The 18,151-nt window shown below is 34.4% G+C and overlaps 1 protein-coding gene across 3 annotated transcripts in view; it reads right to left on the reverse strand.

Annotated features, from left to right (window-relative positions):
* The window catches only part of Cdh8 (cadherin 8), a 362,712-nt gene that overhangs the window by 218,596 nt on the left and 125,965 nt on the right, over positions 1 to 18,151 (reverse strand). For all 3 annotated transcript variants that reach the window (XM_046434742.2, XM_058575820.1, XM_046434741.2), the window contains exon 3: positions 16,108 to 16,402. In XM_046434742.2, coding sequence (XP_046290698.1) covers positions 16,108 to 16,402 — 295 coding nt within the window. The remainder of the gene's footprint in view (positions 1 to 16,107; positions 16,403 to 18,151) is intronic.

Below are 18,151 nucleotides of genomic sequence, written 5' to 3' on the forward strand. Positions count from 1 at the left end.
AGTACAGTCTTTCTGTGGCATGTACAAAACCATGCAAGTGCATTTTGCATAACATATTGGTTTCCAACACGTGATTACATACAAACAGGGCACTCTTGGTATTTAATAATTCAATATTAATTAATTTGAAATATATTCTAAGACATTTATATCTGGTTTCACTCTCCTTTAAACCTTTCTGATTCCACTGAAAACAAAATTTCAACTTTGAGTATATTTTTAATACATTTCTGAAATTTTCCAATATTTCCTTATGTAGCTATCTTGGAAATAAGTATAAGCAGGCAACAGTGTCTATGTACAAGATAATGACATTTGTCCATTTGCATATATTTTACATTATGCTTATCTAATATTTTGTTTATCTGACATTTGGCTTCTGCTTATGGCAAGCGTTAGCAGTAATGAGACAAAGTTTCTTTTTAAAATCATAACACATATAGATTTTTGAAATATGTAATAGTTTTCTCTAACATGACATATCCCTTGTAAGTTAATAGCATATTTGATATTGAACAAGAATCCTGGAGGTGGATCTCCAAGGACTCAGGGTGGATTCAGTGCTCTGTTCAAGAAAACTATCAGGGATTTTCAACAAGGCCTGCTGACTCCAGAGAATGAACTCTTAACAAAGAAATCTCTACAAACACAGCTTTTATCTTTGTGATTTTACTGTGTGTAATTGCAGGTACTCAATAAATATTTATAAAATGTATTTGATGATAACAATTGGAGAAAATAAGACATATTTGGTTTGAAACCAAAAAAAGAAAGAGACAAAATAGGAATTAGAGCTATAGGAGTTTTTATTGTGGTTTCAATAAATAGTAGTTTTCATAAGTGACTTTCTGTTAGGAAAAAAGTAACATGTGATTGAAGCAGGCTAGAGACCTCTACAATGTCCCACTGGGGTGGATTTACCATTGAATTAACAAAGAGAAGGTGCAAGTAGCTAGACTTGAAAAACAATGCTGGCTTTAATGTGGAATCTCCTACTTAGTTGCCTTTGGCTATATAATGAAAGGCAAAATAATATATGATTGAAGACACCTTCCAAAACCAGAAGACAAAGGGGTGGTGAGGATTAACAAAATAAATGAGCCAAAGGACCAATGGAGACACCAAAGCATACATAGACTAGGAATTTATTTGGATAAGAAAGCAGACAGAACTTATCTATGCCATTAGAAGTGAGAATATCAGTTATTCTATGGGAATAGTGACTAGGAGGGAGAACAAGAATCAATTAGGGTGTTTGGTGCTATTCTGATTTTTTATTTGGGTGCTAATTCAATAAACCCATTCAGCTGGTGCTGAAGAGGTGAATTTTACTGTATGGATATTATACATCAATGCAGAATTTAAAACTAGGCATGGAGGAAATGAAAAGGGAGATGCAGAAAAGCCTGAAGAGGACCAAGGACTGCCATCTCTACTAATGACAAATCCAAGGCACCAATGCCCTTACTGCTAAATTCAGGAGTGAAAACAATGCTGAATTCCTATCCTATCACATGCTGCAAGATCTATTTTCAAAGTCACTCACAGGATGCCTGTGCAGTGTTTGCAGCTGTACAGCCGTCTAAAGGTGGATACTGCATCTCTCTCCATTTAGTGTTGACACTGTAACTTGTTACTTAGACATAAATATGTGGGAATTGTTTGATATTAATTTATTGTCACCTAATGGTATCAGCAGCTCTAGTAATTACACTGGAATAGCAATCCAAAAAGAAGAAGAAGAAGGAGGAGGAGGAGGAGGAGGAGGAGCAGGAGGAGGAGGAGGAGGAGGAGGAGGAGGAGAAGAAGAAGGAGAAGGAGGAGAAAGAGGAGGAGGAGGAGGAGGAGGAGGAGGAGGAGGAGGAGGAGGAGGAGGAGGGGGAAAGGAAGAAATCCTGCAGTGATGATTATGATGATAATTACTCAGATTATTCTGTCAAGGTCAGAAAAAGGACAATAAAGACATCTTCAGGAATGAATTTTGCCTTTGTTTTCAGTCTTGATCATCCATTTTTTTCCTTTAAGTAGCAATTTTTTAAAAGAACAGAAGTCTGTAGGTTATTTTACATCCATTAATAGGATCTGTAAATACAAATGGATGGAAGACTGACATTGCAGGCAGCATGAAGAACTGGGGATATACCTATTCTGATTCTCTTTTCAGTTCAAGGACATGCATGCACCTTTCATAAACTTGGTAGAAAGAATATCCCACCCCTAGGTTGTTTTTAACTATCCCAAGGATATGACTTAGCAGCTCACTGCTTTTATCTGTGCAACAGATACTGGTAGATAAAGATAAAAATTCCTCTTTTGTTCTTAGTATAGTTTAAAGATAATATAGTACATACTGTTAATGTCCACAACATGCCTTATCCTAAGAAGTCAAGATCTTTCACAAGGAAGCCCCAAATATGAGTCTCTTCTTAAGTCCCATGTTATGAGGAAACTGTAGATAATTTCTGTGGGCATGAATGTTATGTTTTCTGTATACTCTGTTGACATGGTCAGGAAGATATGTCCATATCTTTCCTCTCTAATAGACCTCCCTTTGAATAATTCATTGTCATTGCCACCCACAGGACCCATCAAACAGCTTTATACGTTTTAGGGAAGTTTTATTTTTAAGGAACCTAATATATCCTTCCCTCTCTTAAGTTGTCATCTGGAGATAGCTGGAAATGTCCTGGAAGTCAGAGATGGGGATTGCCTGAGGCTCCTAAAATTATGCTCCTAGAATCAGAAGTTGAGAGATCCAACAAGAAGTCTTCTAGTGCCCTGTGTTGTCTTGTCCCTTTTGCTCGTTCTATCCCTTCTCACTTCCAGGAGGCCTAGCTTTACTCTGTTTATCTAAAATATACCAGGAAAAGATGAGACTTTCTTGATGGTTCCCAATTCACATATTTTTGATGATACTTCGATGTCTGTACTATCTTGCTGGCAAACACCCATGGTTGAGAGAAATTTGAAGTAGATAGGGTCAAATGTCTACTTATATCCTAGACCAGAAGCAACCCTGGAAAAAATTCTCAATACCATCTGTATTTCTGAAACTGGAAATTAAAACAAAAATGAGATAACAGTACACAACTGTTAAAACAGTTAAAGTCTCTACATGTGAAAATGTGAATTGTTGGTGAATATTTAGAGCAACAGGAATTTTTCACTCATTGTTTGTACAAAGGCAAAAGGTTGTAGCCACTTTGGAAGACAGTTTGGAATTTTTTATAAAGTGAAACATTCTTTTATCATATGATCCAGGTGTCATACTACCAGATGTAAAAATTTACGTCTAAACAAAAATGAATGGAAACGTATTTCTAAACAAAAGCCTGCATGCAGAAGTTTATAACCGTTTTGTTCATAATGACATATAAAAATTAAACCAATCAAAATGAACGCATCCATTCAATAGCAAATGGAAAAATAATTATAGTGCTGTTATCATGGAACACTATTTAGTGGAAAAACAGAAAGAACTATCCAGCTATTCAACCATGGATGAATTTTAAGTGATGATTATTAAATAAAATGTCCATATATTTTATGATTCCATTTATATGGCATTCCAGTAAAGATAAAATAATAGGTAGTAAAAAGAAGAGTGTTTGCCAGGAGTGCTAGAAATAAGGAAGCTCAATAGTTAAAATTCCACAGAATTTTTTTAAGGTAGTAACACTATTTTGTAAAGTATTGTGATGATGGATACATGCCTCTGTGTACTTGTCAAAACTCATAGACCTTTACAACACAGAGTGGAACAGTACATGCAAATGTAAAATAAAATAATTTAGGAAATTAAGAGCTTTCTGAATAGATGGCCAACTGTGACAACATAAAATAATTTATGACATGTACATCATTACAACTTACTGAATAGGATGGGGAGGGAAATGGACCTAATTATTTCTTTTATTGGTGCCTAATAATTATACATAATAGTGAAATTCATTATGCCATATTTGTACATGCATATAACAAAATGTGATCAATCTCATTCTCCATTATTTCCCCTCTCCCTCCACTCCTCCCTCCCCTATCCACCTGCTTTAGTCAACTGACCTCCCTTTTATTATTATTTCAACTAGTACATTATAATTATATCTGTAGGCAGGATTCATTGTGGTATATTTGTAGCTAGATGTAACATAACTCAGTACATTTTCTTTCCTGGTATTTCCCCATGCCCTCCCCTCCTCATCCTGTTGATCCTTTTCTACTCTATTGGTCTTCCTTCTATTTTCATGAGATCATTTCATTATATCCTTCTTTTTTATATTACTTTTTTCTATACAGTTTCTGCATCTGAGAAAAATATTTTACCCTTGTCCTTCTGAATCTGGTTCGTTTTAATTAGCATGATATTCTCCAGTTCTATCCATTTACCTGCAAAGGATGTAATTTCATTCTTCCTGGATAAAACTCCTTTGTGTATATATACACATTTTCTTTATCCATTCAACTGCTCACGGACATCCATGCCAGCTCCATAACTTGGCTATTAAAAAATTGTACTTCTATAAACATTGGTAGGCATGTATCACTATAGTGTGCTGATTTTAGATCTTTTGTATGAATACCAAGGAGTGGGATAGCTGGGTCATATGGCAGTCAGATCTAAGTAATTTTGAGAGTGAATGGAGTATGTGAAACTAAAGTCAAAATTAAACACACATAGCTTAGTACTCTGGTTGATAGAGCTGGTTCTAACAGGGGGCGGAAGCACAATTGTAATAAAATGATTAGGAAAATAGGTGCCAGGTGATTTGCCACACAAACCTTTATTTGTCCTTATTTAACTGAGAGCTGGATTGGCAAACATAAACCAGGAACAAAAACAAAAACTATACCTAGCACTCAGATCTTGGTTTCTTTTAACATTGTTTTCCAATGAAAGAAAACAAAGCTTCTTAGAGAAATGGCTTTTCTAGAATTAGCATAATCATTGTTTAAGATAAGCCTGGATCACGTTGCACAATAATGTATGGAAATGCATATATAAATATATAGATAAATAGATATAGAGATATAGCTATATGGATATTCCAAAGGAATATAGGAGCCAACAGAAAGGACTTCTAATAGTCAAAATTGCAAAACTAAGTTAAAATTAAAGTTTTATTGGATTATATCCCAAACATATATTTAAAAACAATCACTGAGTCCATACTGAAGGAGGGGAGGGAGGGAGGAAGAAAGAAAAGAGGAAAGAAAGGAAGAAGAGAAAGAAAGAAGAAAAGAAGAACACATTCTTCATGCAGTGCCGCAGTCTGGCTGGGCACAAATGCACGAGCCACCACACAGCTTGTAGATTCAAACAGCAACTCTTTATTCCCGAACTCACACCAGCCGTCTACAATCACGTTCTGGGGAAATCCACGTTCTCTGCCCAAATCCACCTCCACTGGGCTTCTATCTCCAAAATATACTGTCTGAATCCAGTGAGAACTCAAGGGGAACTCAGGCAGCAGGATACGCCCTATTCCCAGCAGGAATAATCTTAAACCTTAAACCTGGAACCTAAACCTGGAACGCCCTAATCCGCCTTGGTCTTTGAGCAAGGTCACCTACATTCAATGTCACTGCAACATGGGGTACGCTGGCAAGGAAATTGTCATACCTACTTACTTGGCTAATGGCTCCCAGCATCTCCCCCATTCTGATTAATTAAACAACAAGCAATGTGGCTTAAGGACCGTGCCTGGTAGGTTGTCCAATTCAACATATGGTTCTTACCCGTCATCTGTCAACTACAGAAGAAACTGTTGAAAACCTCTAGCTTGTGTTGGTCATTGAATCCCAAGTGGCAGTAGGGCAGAGTGTGTTGAAGCAGACTGAAGAATTCTGAAATGTTCACTATTTTCAAAGTGAGTGAAAGCAGTGTTTCTCTAAAATTTATAATAAAGTTCTCTAAGCCATTATATCTATGTTATATCTATATAAATTATATAATTTATATACATATATATATGTATATATATAAATATGTATATTAGGGTTGAGATTTGGATCCAAGAACCTTACAAACTGAAGAGACTGAAATATGAGTTGATCAATGAAATATCCTAAAATAGCTGATGATATATTATGGACAATACAATGGATGAACTACATTTTTCTATTATCAATGAATTGACTGATAATATGTAACCTTAGAATTGAGGGACTACATAAAAACTAGTGTTATAGCAAAAACTTGATGAGAGGAACTTCCCCATCACAAAAAATATGCAAATAAACTTGGTTTATATTTCCATCATTGTTCACTAAACATGCTTTCAGTCACCTCTCACGGTTAACTGTCACCAGCTATCCCATTTAGATACTCTGGTAATTTCTAAGCCATTAACTACTTAAAAAGACCTTTTGAAACAAAATCCACATATTGGAATCTTTTGGCTCACATTTATCATAAGATATGTATGTATATGTATATAGACATACATATTATATATGTGTATGTTATATACAATATACATATTATATATTCATTATATATATATACATATATACATATATACATATGTATGTATATACACATATATATAATGAATTAAATATGAATATATATATATATATATATATATACACACACACACACATTTGTCGGCTATTATACTGTCTTCATTTAATGGAGGTTTAGCTTCTTTATGCAGAAAAGAAATGACAGACTCCTCACCCCATCTTAAAGTTTTGGGTCCACAGCTGTTATTGGCATTCATATCAGGTACAGCAGCTGGATTTCTTTTGAAAGTGTTTATTTCAATCCTCATGATTTCCTGCCCATGTTTTCCTAAAGAATTTCAATTTTGTTCGTCACTCTGAATCAAACCAGACAAAAAATATAATCAAATCCATCAAGATATGTTTTCCCCTTTTTTACTCTGCATCTCTCCTTTAAAAATAGAGAAATGCTACTGAATTCTTCTAAAATCTAGCCTCAAGAGAGCAAAAAAATAAAATAAAATAAAATAAAGCTACCACTTCTAAATTATGAAAAAGAAGTATGTTAGGCTTAAGACAGTTTGTCAGTTTGTAACATCCTTTGATCTATTAGCTTATGTAATAAAAATTGTTTCTTTAATAAAAAAGTATAAAAGTGAGTCTCTTTAATTATTACCTTAGGTATATAATATACCTTAGGTATATTCTATATTTGAAACTAAACTATACTGGGCAAATAACAAGAATAACAAGCTAATCCATGTAAGCTGTAGTCATCACAATTTGCAATTCACTTTTTAGAAATTGCAAATTTCACTAGCTGCATGCTAAATTAACATGTGGTCTTGCATAAAAACAAAAATCTATTCTCATTAGATATGTGTTTTTAAAGCTTTTGTAGAATAAAATCCCTGCAATACTTCAGGATTCTAAAAGTGTTTCTGTGATCATATACATGTCTAAATTTTCATAAGGGCATATGATATGAATTTTTCAAATTATGATATATTAGTACTTTAAAGACTTCAATAGGAGAAACAGTTTGGCTTTGATTCAAACATATTTAACATCTCTTTGCATTATGCCTATTTTGAATAGAGAATAGGAAATGTAGCTGTAGATCTTTGGTATACTAAGAGTCAAATAAATGTAGAAAGTGTTCTGTAGTTTCCTGTCCCCAATTCTGACTGCCTTCTGCCTAAGCAGTTAAATCCAAAAGACATTAGGTATGGTTGGCAAGATAGGGGTCCATCTCTTCCTCCAAGGGCAAGTTTGTGGAGGAAGAATGGGACAGCTTACTAACACCAGCATGGGAAGTCAGGTGTGGGGCAGAGGAAACAAGCAGAGATAAATTATGACAGGTCTGAGGAATTATCTGAGGAATTAATAAATATACAAAGGATAAAATGATTCAGGTTTCTTACTGGTAGAGAAAGAAAAAAAAAAGAATGGACCCTATGGTAACATAGTGGCAAGCTCATGATTTATTAATAGAGAATATATTACGTTCCCAGGGCTGCCATGACAATTTACCACAAACTAGGTTGCTTAAAACAACAGGAATTTATTTTCTCACTCTTTGCACTCCAAAATCATTGGTGGACAAGCCCATGTTTCCTCTGAAGGGAACTTTCAGGCTATTTCTAGCTGTTGGTGGAACTCTGGCTCCCCTTGGTTTATGGTGCCATAACTCCAGTCCATGCGTCTGTCATCACCTGGGCTTCTCTGAGTGTGTCTGTGTCTTTACGTGGCCTTCCTTTAAAGTCTCCAGTCGTTGGATTTAGGATTCAATATAACCCAGTAGGACCTGTACTGGATTAATTATACCTTTTAGACCCTCATTCCAAATAAGACCACTCTCCAAGGTCCTGAATTAACAAGAAATTCTGAGCAACACTATTCAGTCATTTGTGGACAGATAAATATGTGTGTGCATGTGTGTAGGCACATACTTCCATCCATTCTTTACCTTTGCCCTGTCCACTGAGCCACTGAGAGATTTGGGGAACAATGGCACCCTAATAGCAATGACTAAAACTAATACTGGTCTTTGGTGTGTATATGCAATTCTTTTTAAGTGGAACTAGGTTTCTTTGTATAAGTACACTATAATAGGACTGGGATAAAATGATACAAAATGACACTTTAAACACTTTGTTGGACCAGAAGATAAAAATGCCACCTAAGAATAACAGAGGCATGTCACTAAGACACAGAATTAGCTTCACGGCCATATCATGGCCAAGTTGGAGATAATCTGAATAGCAGGATAATAATTCTAATTATAACTGATTGAATAAAACAGAAATCTAAAATTCCAAAACAATATGAATAAGTACACAAGCAAATAAATAGGAGTATAAGAACTTTTTCTCTATAGGAGAATGAAAATCAATAAATGTGTATGGAATTGTAGAATTGAGAAAACTACCATTTCCAGTTCTCATATTAATAATTAACTCTGCCAAGAAAATTCAATGGATGTTAAAATTTAGGGTTCATATTTTGATGCTGAATTAAATATTTATGAAGGCTCAAAGTGTCTTCCCATAAAGTATTAAGTACAAAGAGAATAAAAGAATAATTTTACAAGAGAGACAAATGGCAGACACCTCCTTAATGAAGTGATCAAAGTTCTTGTCACCAATCATGGAATATATCAAAATCTCATGCATTTAATACAAATCCTTTAGTAATGTCCAAAATGTGCATTCTGAATCTAATCCCAATCTATACATCTAAGGAATTCTATAAAACAATGTTTCTGTAATTGTTGAGCATAAAGTATAAAGTCATGACAAGGAAGAAAAGACTAAAGAACTTTCCAGGCTGAAAGAGTCTAATGCATATGGGATCCTGAATAGGATGGATTTTTATCATAAAACGATATTATTAGGACAACTGTAGAGATTTGTAATACTTAATAGCAATGATGTGTCCATATAAATGTCCTGATTTGAATGGTTATACTGTGCTTGTGTAGGAAAATATCCATATGGGGAGAAATTATTGAAAATTTGGGGGCAAAATGTCTGAAACTTACTTTCCAACAATTCAGAAAAGATATATGACCTATGTTGGTCACTTTTCACTAAGAATTAATTTATTCCAAATCAAAGATAACAGAAAACACAAAAGAAATAGTATGTATTTTATATGGATCTCCCTCCAAAAAAAGGATTTGAGAATCAGCACCCTAAAAGGGCACATTTACAAAGAAAAGGCATAATGTTAATGCTAAGAGAAGACAAAAGAATATGAATAACACATAGCCACCATTTCTCAAGAGGAAAATGTCTAAAAGATTTAATAATGGTAACATTTTTTTCTTTGGGCTGAGTTATTGTTCAAGGAGAGTGAGTGAGCTTGTGTATTGTGTACTGACTTCCATTACCTTTTTGGTGATAGATTTTGGAAAGCAGTGATATTTCCCTCTATAAAATGCATACTTACTAAGTCATTCCCTAACCTTCTTCCGATATTTCAATTAATATTTTGGGGTGGAGAGTGCATCCTCTTTCCACATTCACCACCAGAAAGCCCAGAGTCAATTCAACTTACTGTCTTTTGCCTTTATCTTAAATACATTAGCAGCACTTTGCCCCAGCTATTCACCACATGGCTCTTAATTAATTTTTATTGTTACTTGAATTTCTATTTGATGTATTGTTCTTACATTTTTAAAGTTCTTGTATTTTTATCTTGAAAATTGCAAAATGTCTCACTCAAACTTCTTCTGCAACTCTAATCTCAGTTCTTCAATTTAATTTGCAAAGTAGGCTGACCTCAAAAGCTCTCCCACCTTGAAAAACATTAACTGTTATAAATATGCAGCAGAATCATTGTGCTCATATAAACAAAATTCTCTAGAGATATTATCAAAGATCAGTAGAGCATACTGGTTAAACCCATGGGAGGTAGAACCAGATGTCTGGACTTAAATCCCAGTTCTTCTACTTCATGTCTGGCTTTATATTAGCTATTATTTCCCCCATTTTTGTGATTAAAAATCATGAGGAATAGGGAAACTAATATTTCTCTTAAAGTCAAAACATTGTAAGTATATTAGAAGTATTTAACAGAGCTTCTCTCTAATGGTAACTTTGCATACATATTGATCATCATTAGAGGAGTCCGAATTGCCAAGAAAACTAGGAAAATCTTTTGTGTCATGTTCTACATGACATGAACACAATGCTGCACAATGCTTAGCAACTTAAGCACCACTTACTATCACATCTCTTGACCCCACATTCACTAATATGCCATTTTGAATAAAATAATGCCAATTCTATTATGTGGATTTGTGAAATGGAAAGGTAAGTCTTATTAAATCACTTTTTTTTTCACTGACCAAAACATTCATATCATACAAAACACTAGTAGAACCAAATCACAAAAGAAACTAATGTTTATTGGGCATCTATTTTAGGCCAAGTGGTTAGTACTTTTGAAATAAGATCATTAAATTTTTCCAAACACACTTCCACGTAGGGATTATTGCATATACTACACAGGTAATGTGACGTTGAGATGGAGTTTGTTGCTTACAAAAGTGGAAGTCATATTTGGAGTTAAATAATCTGAGAAACAATTTCAAAGTCAAATAGAAAGTTCATTATATCCCAACCTAGGTTCAGTTAAACAATGCAGTTGGGGTTAAAACATCCCTCACAATCACACAATAACATTAAAAATACATAAACTGTTTGAAACAATAAGTGTGGGCAAATTTCCACTGAAAAACCAACTTTAGCATTGCTAGTTTGGTATCCACAGTTACAATCAGACAAGCTCACATGTCTTTCTTTATGCAGTATTGCTGTAAAAGTGAATTCTCATCAACTTCTGAAATTCACAGTAGAATATAAAAGAACCATGTCTCCTGCTTCCTAATAAGATATTTCTAAATTAATTTGGCTGCCATTTGGGCAAATGTATATGTGTGTTTTGTCTTGACAGCTTGTCAACTAGAAGACAGTTCTTGAACATCATATTCATTTCAATTTAATATTGGTAAATTTCTCAATTAGAATTTTATTTTTCACTTTCTGCACAATGAATTCCCTCAGTCCTGGCTGGCATTCCTCAGGGCTTACAGGTGCAGGTGCTGGCACTTCTGCAGTAGCAAAGGAAGAAAAATGAAAGAAGGAAAGAGGGGAGGGAAGAAACAGGCTGAGAGAGAACAGTGGTGATGGGGAGAGGAAGGAGATAGTAGCTGACCTTCATCATGATATTCACCTTGATGAGAAATGAAGGGAATAATTCACACTTGACAATAAAATAGTGTAGCTGCCTCTGCTCCCTTTAACCAGAGAGGCTGGAGTCAAAGAGAAACCAGACACCCAGGGCTTAAAATCAATACATAAGGGAAGGTACGAAGGTAAGATGGGGAACAGATTAATAAAAATAATTTCAAAAGCCATAACAACAACCAATTATGGAACACTTATTTACTTTATGGCATTCCTTTACCTTGTGTTTTATCATGCAATCCTCACACAGTGAAAGCAGGATAGAAATTATTGTCCTTGCATTACAGCTAAGGAAAATAGGAAGTAATTTCACCTTCCTGATCTCAAAGTCAACCTGATAATCAGGGAAGGAGTCAGGATTCAAATTCTTTTCTTGCAACTAAAATGGATTCTATGTAGGTTTTGGAAGACATGTTGAAGACAAAGCATTTAACACATGTGTGTGTGTGTGTGTGTGTGTGTATACACATTGCATTCTGTAGCTAATAATCTTTAAAGACCTTTTCTTAGCTGAAAATGGTCTTAATGTTTGTGGAAGTTTCTGAGGTTTTCTGTCTCAACAAATCTATCAGGAACATGACTTAGATACACAGAAAAGGTAGCCTGTAGCACATTCATAGCCAACAGAGTTGGAATTAAGATGGAGAAATCATAAAAATGAAGTAAAAATAAGAGCTTCCCTGTTCACCGTTTACCAGTAATTAATATAAAGTGTGTTGGGGCTAGAGGCTGTAGTTCAGTGGTAGAGTACTTACCTAGCTTGCATGAAGTTGTGAGTTCAATCCCCAGCACCAAAAAAAAAAAAAAAAGAATTTTTAAAAAAGGTAATGTGTGCTGCATGCACTGGAGGTACCAGTAATTTTTTAAAACACTTTTATTGAAATCTTAATAAGAAGAGGACTTAGGCAAGTTCTCTGACCTAAATGAATAGACCAAAACAAAAAGACAAAAAGAAATGTTACATAATGTTTCTCAGCTCCTTTTTGCCATGTCAGAATACAAAAGGAGTTTCGAAGATGGAAATTTTTGTTCTGGTGTGTGTGTGTGTGTGTTTGTCCTTTTTTTTTTTTTTTTTTTTTTTTTTTTTGTGGAGGTGCTGATGGTGGAAAGGTAAAGTCTTGCTAGGAAGTTATGTTTCCCTAAAAATGTGTCAATTCAGCTAGCCATAGAGAAACAACTCCATTTTGAGGAGATGAAAAATAAATAAAAATAGAATTCCTTGCATAAGAGATAGATAAAGTAGAGTCTTGGAAGGAGAAATATATGGGTAAAATATGAAGACCTGAAATCACTTCTTATTTGCTGCTGCAGTGGTTATATATCTACCAAGGTTATATTGTCGATAGGTAAGAAGAAAGAGAATAAATGAAACAAAGCCATCCAAAGTCCTTCTGGCTAAGGAGCCTGAGAATTATTTTTCTATGAAAACAAACACAACAGAATTTAAGGGAGTTTTTGTTTATTTTCCAGCATAAATACATAGATTACTGAAGAAGGAACCAATTCAGAATCAAGGATACTCTTTGGTAGGTTACTGAGATAATCCAGAGGAAGGCATTGCAGTCTAATCTAGAAAGACAATCATAAGAGTGAAATGAGATGATGTGTTCAGATTGCACAGCAGTCAGGAAGGAGTAGATTAGTGACTCAATAGGTGAGGTGAGGCTGAGGCTCAAAGGGGGAGAGAAGGTTCAGCATATTGTACCTTTTGTACAGAGGATTTTGGAGTATATTGGGATCAGTGATAAAGTCAGAGGAATTAGGAAGCACAAAAAATAATTTCATAAAAAGAAGTAATAGGATTTGATTTTTAATATGGAGTTCAAGCTGTCCTTGGGACATTCAGGTGAAAATGTTCAGGAAGCAATTGATAACAGGGTCCCTGGCCTAAGAAGGCAGACGGGGCAGGGGATATAATTTTAAAACCATTCACATGGAACAAATATCCAAAGACATGAACTAACCAAGGGAGATAATGGAGGAAAGGAGAGAAGAAGGGAGGGAAAAGGAAAAGAAACTGGAGGCAGACAGGGAGAAAGAGAAGAGAAAAAAGGAGAGAGAAAGGAATAAAAAGAAGGAACTGGAACCACCATTTGACCCAGCTGTCCCTCTCCTCAGTCTATACCCAAAGGACTTAAAAACAGCATACTACAGGGACACAGCCACATCAATGTTTATAGCAGCACAATTCACAATAGCTAAATTGTGGAACCAACCTAGATGCCCTTCAATAGATGAATGGATTTTAAAAAGTGGCATTTATATACAATGGAATATTACTCAGCAATAAAAGAGAATAAAATCATGGCATCTGCAGGTAAATGGATGGTGTTGGAGAAAATAATGTTAAGTGAAGTTAGACAATCCCCCCCCAAAAAATGCCGAATGTTTTCTTTAAGGAGGCTGATTCATAGTGGGATAGGGAGCAGGAGCATGGGAGGAATAGATAAACTCTAGATAGGGCAAAGGGGTGAGAGGGAAAGGGAGAGAGCATGGGGTAATTAATGATGGTGGAATGTGATGATCATTACTATCCAAAGTACATGTTTGAACACACGAATTGGTGTGAATATACTATGTAAACAACCAGAGATGAAAAATTGTGCTCTATATGTATAATAAGAATTGTAATGCATTCTGCTGTCATATATAAATAAAAAATTACATAAAAAAGAAGAAGGAAGTAGAGGAACAAAGTAATCCTAAGCATTAAGTGACAAAATAAGGGAATGATGTATAGAGCAGATAAAGGAGTGGTAACATCACACTGAATTGCTAAAATATCTTAAAATGTTGAGACTACATTGAGAAGGCAAATAAATTCTTTTTATACATGATAATGGGCACCAAAATCTATTCTTGAATATCACAATCAATACTTTGCCTTTATTTGTATCTATAGTAAAGGTGCTGTCGAGGGCCAGGCATGGTGGTGCACACCTGTAATCTCAATGGCTCAGGAGGCTGAGGCAGGGAGGACTGCAAAATTCAAAGCCAGCCTCAGCAACAAGCCCCTGTACACAACTCAGTGAGATCTTATCTCTAAATCAAATATAAAAAAAGAGTTGGAGATGTGACTCAGTAGTTAAACATTCATGAAGTTCGATTCCTGGTACTAATAAAAAAAATAATAAAAAAAGAGATGCTGTTGAGAATACTTTATCATATATTTCTTACAGGTGTTAATATCTGCAAGTGGATAGTTTTCCTGGGTAGTTTGACCTCACTATATAGAACCTGGGCACATGGTTCTTGATCAGGTTTTTCTCTGAGGATTTATTTGATACCAAATTAGGGATTTGAAATAATGACTGTACATGTCTGCATGTACCTAGTTCTGGCCTTTAGTTATTCTCTACCTGGGATTTTTATTTGTCTAATCATGCTCACCTACCACCTAATCCATAATACATCCTTAAACACAATTTGAAACAAACTTGGATACAGATTGCATTACAAAAAAATGACTTTGGTGATTTTGCCTCATGTCTACTATTTTTTGTTAGACAAAGAAGGCTCAAAACTCCCTCCTTTGAAAGTACATGTATGAAGACACAAATTGTTATGAATATACTTTGAATACAACCAGAGATATGAAAAATTGTGCTCTATATGTGTAATAAGAATTTTAATGCATTCTGCTGTCACATATAAATAAAAAAATTAATTTAAAAATATCCCTCCTTTCATTGTACAAGTCTGAGCTTTGAGGGTAACTGCATCAAGGCTGAAGTTTGGGAATAAATAATATATACAAATTAGGATGTAAAAGCTTAAAATTATCTTTTGAAATATATATTGATCTGTACAAAAGGTAATAAATGCATCCATGGCTCAGAAAATGTGAGATTTTTCATTGGTGGTAGTCATGGCTCCTAAAATCATTTTGTTAAGAGCTGGCCACAAAAAATAAGTCTCACTGGCAACAGTGACTGCCTAATTCACTGTAGACTTGACCCACCAGCTCAAGTCAATATCTGGCTGACTACAGACCTAGAAGGTTTCCTATTTCTCTATGCACTGCATCTGCATGTGAATAAACACAAATAATTAAACATGAAGCAAATATCAATAGGATTAGCTTGGCATGTTGGAACAAATCTTGATAAATCCGCCTCAGTAACAATACTCCAACTACAAGTCTATGAGAGGAATACAAATTCAGCCTATTGAAATATTGTCGTGTAAGGAGAGATATTTTAATAAAACTGCTCCTCAGTCAGTTCCTATTACTGAGGGACTAAAGCTATTGAGCTGCAGAACTTAGGCCAAAAAAGGGGATTTGGAAATGCAAATTAGAGATAAGAAGGTAATAAATGTCTTTTATTTCGCATCACACCATCCCAGATGCCAGGAGCTATTTTAAAGATGACTCTTAATAGTTCTGTGAAATTGGAAGCATACATACCCAGAATGGACATCTCTGGCACCGTAGCATGATAAGGTCCATTAAGAAACTCAGGTGCATTGTCGTTGATGTCTTGAACTTTAATAATAAATTCAGAAGGAGGCTCAAGAGGTTTGTTCGTCTCCCAGTCCACTGCCTGAGCTGTTAGGGTGTACTCAGCCTTTTCCTCTCGGTCAAGTCTCTTTATAGCATGGATATCTCCAGTAACATCATTTATTTGAAAGATTGTCCCAGCTCCATCACCTGAGAGGATATACTTGATTTTTTTACTTCCAGGATCCAGGTCTGTGTGTAGCTAAAAATGAAAAGTGAAGTTAGTAATGGAGCCATCTACAAAGTCACTTTTTAGTTAATTCCTGCTCATATATCAAATTGGTTCTTTTGAAAAGCAACCTCATCAATTTTTGCTAAGGGTGGCTGTACAAATAGTCAATACACTTGTAAGGTATCAATCAGAAATAAAACATAACAAACTTCATCTAAATAGGTTAGAAAAGGTTTTCTAAGGTGTTCTGACCTGTTTAATACACATTCAAACACATGCAGAGGGATAAAAAGGTTCAGACGAAAGTACAAAAATGTATGTATTCTTTTTTATTTTTGAATAGTCATTGAATGATATTTTTATTAGCTACTTTTTATGAATCACTGAGTGATGAGAACTATGTGGATTACTTTTCATAATATCATTTCCTAAATTTTACAAAACTTGAGTTAATATTTCATATAAAATAAGAGAACACTGACATACAACAGGGCAAGTCATCAGCTATCCAAGTTTCACACCAATGTATTCGAACATGGTAGTGCCAGTTTGACACACATTTGTCTGCTCTATTTATATAAACACAAACAATTCTAAGAACTTGAATTATATTAAAAACTACTGGCTTTTGTTAGACTTTGTTTTCTTTAATAATTCTTACAATTTACAGGATTTTCTTATAGGAAAATCATTTCTGTTTTATAGAGAAGAGCACTGAGGCCCAAATATGGGAGCATATTTTCCAAACTGGAATTCTCTGGGAAAAAAGACTTAACAGGAATCAAAATACATCTCAAATCATGTCATAATTTTTTTTTACTGGATAAATATTTATTGAGTTTATGTTAGCAGGCAAGTACTCTGCCTAAGACAGGTGCAGGTAAGTATGGGGGAAAAACAGAATCTCTGGTTTTAAAATCCTTACAGTTTGCTCTCAAGAGAGAGACAGGAAAATTCTAATATGTAGTTTCTCCCTTATATCATTTGACTCCTGTTTAAAAAAAAATAAAAAAGCACCAAAATAAAGGAAGAAAATATATGACTTTTGGGTTGCATTTTTTTAAAAATATTAATTTATTGAATTCGAGCTTCAAAATGTTGCTTAAGCACGCATATTTCTCATTTAACTCAGTTACCTAACTGCCAATACAGTTCCAAATATTGCACCTTGAGATTTCTATTTTCTTTCTTTCTTTCTTTCTTTTTTTGAGATTTCAAATATTAGCTTAAAAAAATACTGTCTTGTGTGGAAAAAAAAAAGAAACTCCTAGAAATTCAAAAGACACTGATCTTTCCCAGGAATCCCTTTTATTCATAACTGGCTCTATCACTTTCCTCACTAATTTGAATTGTATTTAGTGCTTCAATAAGTGAAAAGAAAAGGTTATAAAAAAGACATAAAAGAGCAACAAAGAATCCAAATGCATCTCGATTTCCTACTTTACTTTTGAATATTTTAAAAAGTTAAAGCATAAGATTCCATCAAATATTTATTGAATCTCAAAGTGTATCCCTTTCATTTATTGTATTAAATTTATGAACAAGAACAAATATTGAAATGCCACTTTATCTTAATGAATGTGGGATTATAATTCATTAATGTGATATTAATCCTAATTTATGATCATTTTAATTTATGTGCATTTTAACATTTCCATTAGCATTTTTATTAAAAAAAGGAAATTTGAATAATATATCATTCATGGAAACTTCCACTAATGTACAAGCCATTTTTGGAACACAAAGAGATATTGGAATGTGTCATTCTTGTCCACAAAT

The sequence above is a fragment of the Marmota monax genome, unplaced genomic scaffold (assembly GCF_021218885.2).
Source record: "Marmota monax isolate L192 unplaced genomic scaffold, Marmota_monax_Labrador192_F-V1.1 WCK01_AAM20220418_F8-fsc00024, whole genome shotgun sequence".
NCBI lineage: Eukaryota > Metazoa > Chordata > Mammalia > Rodentia > Sciuridae > Marmota > Marmota monax.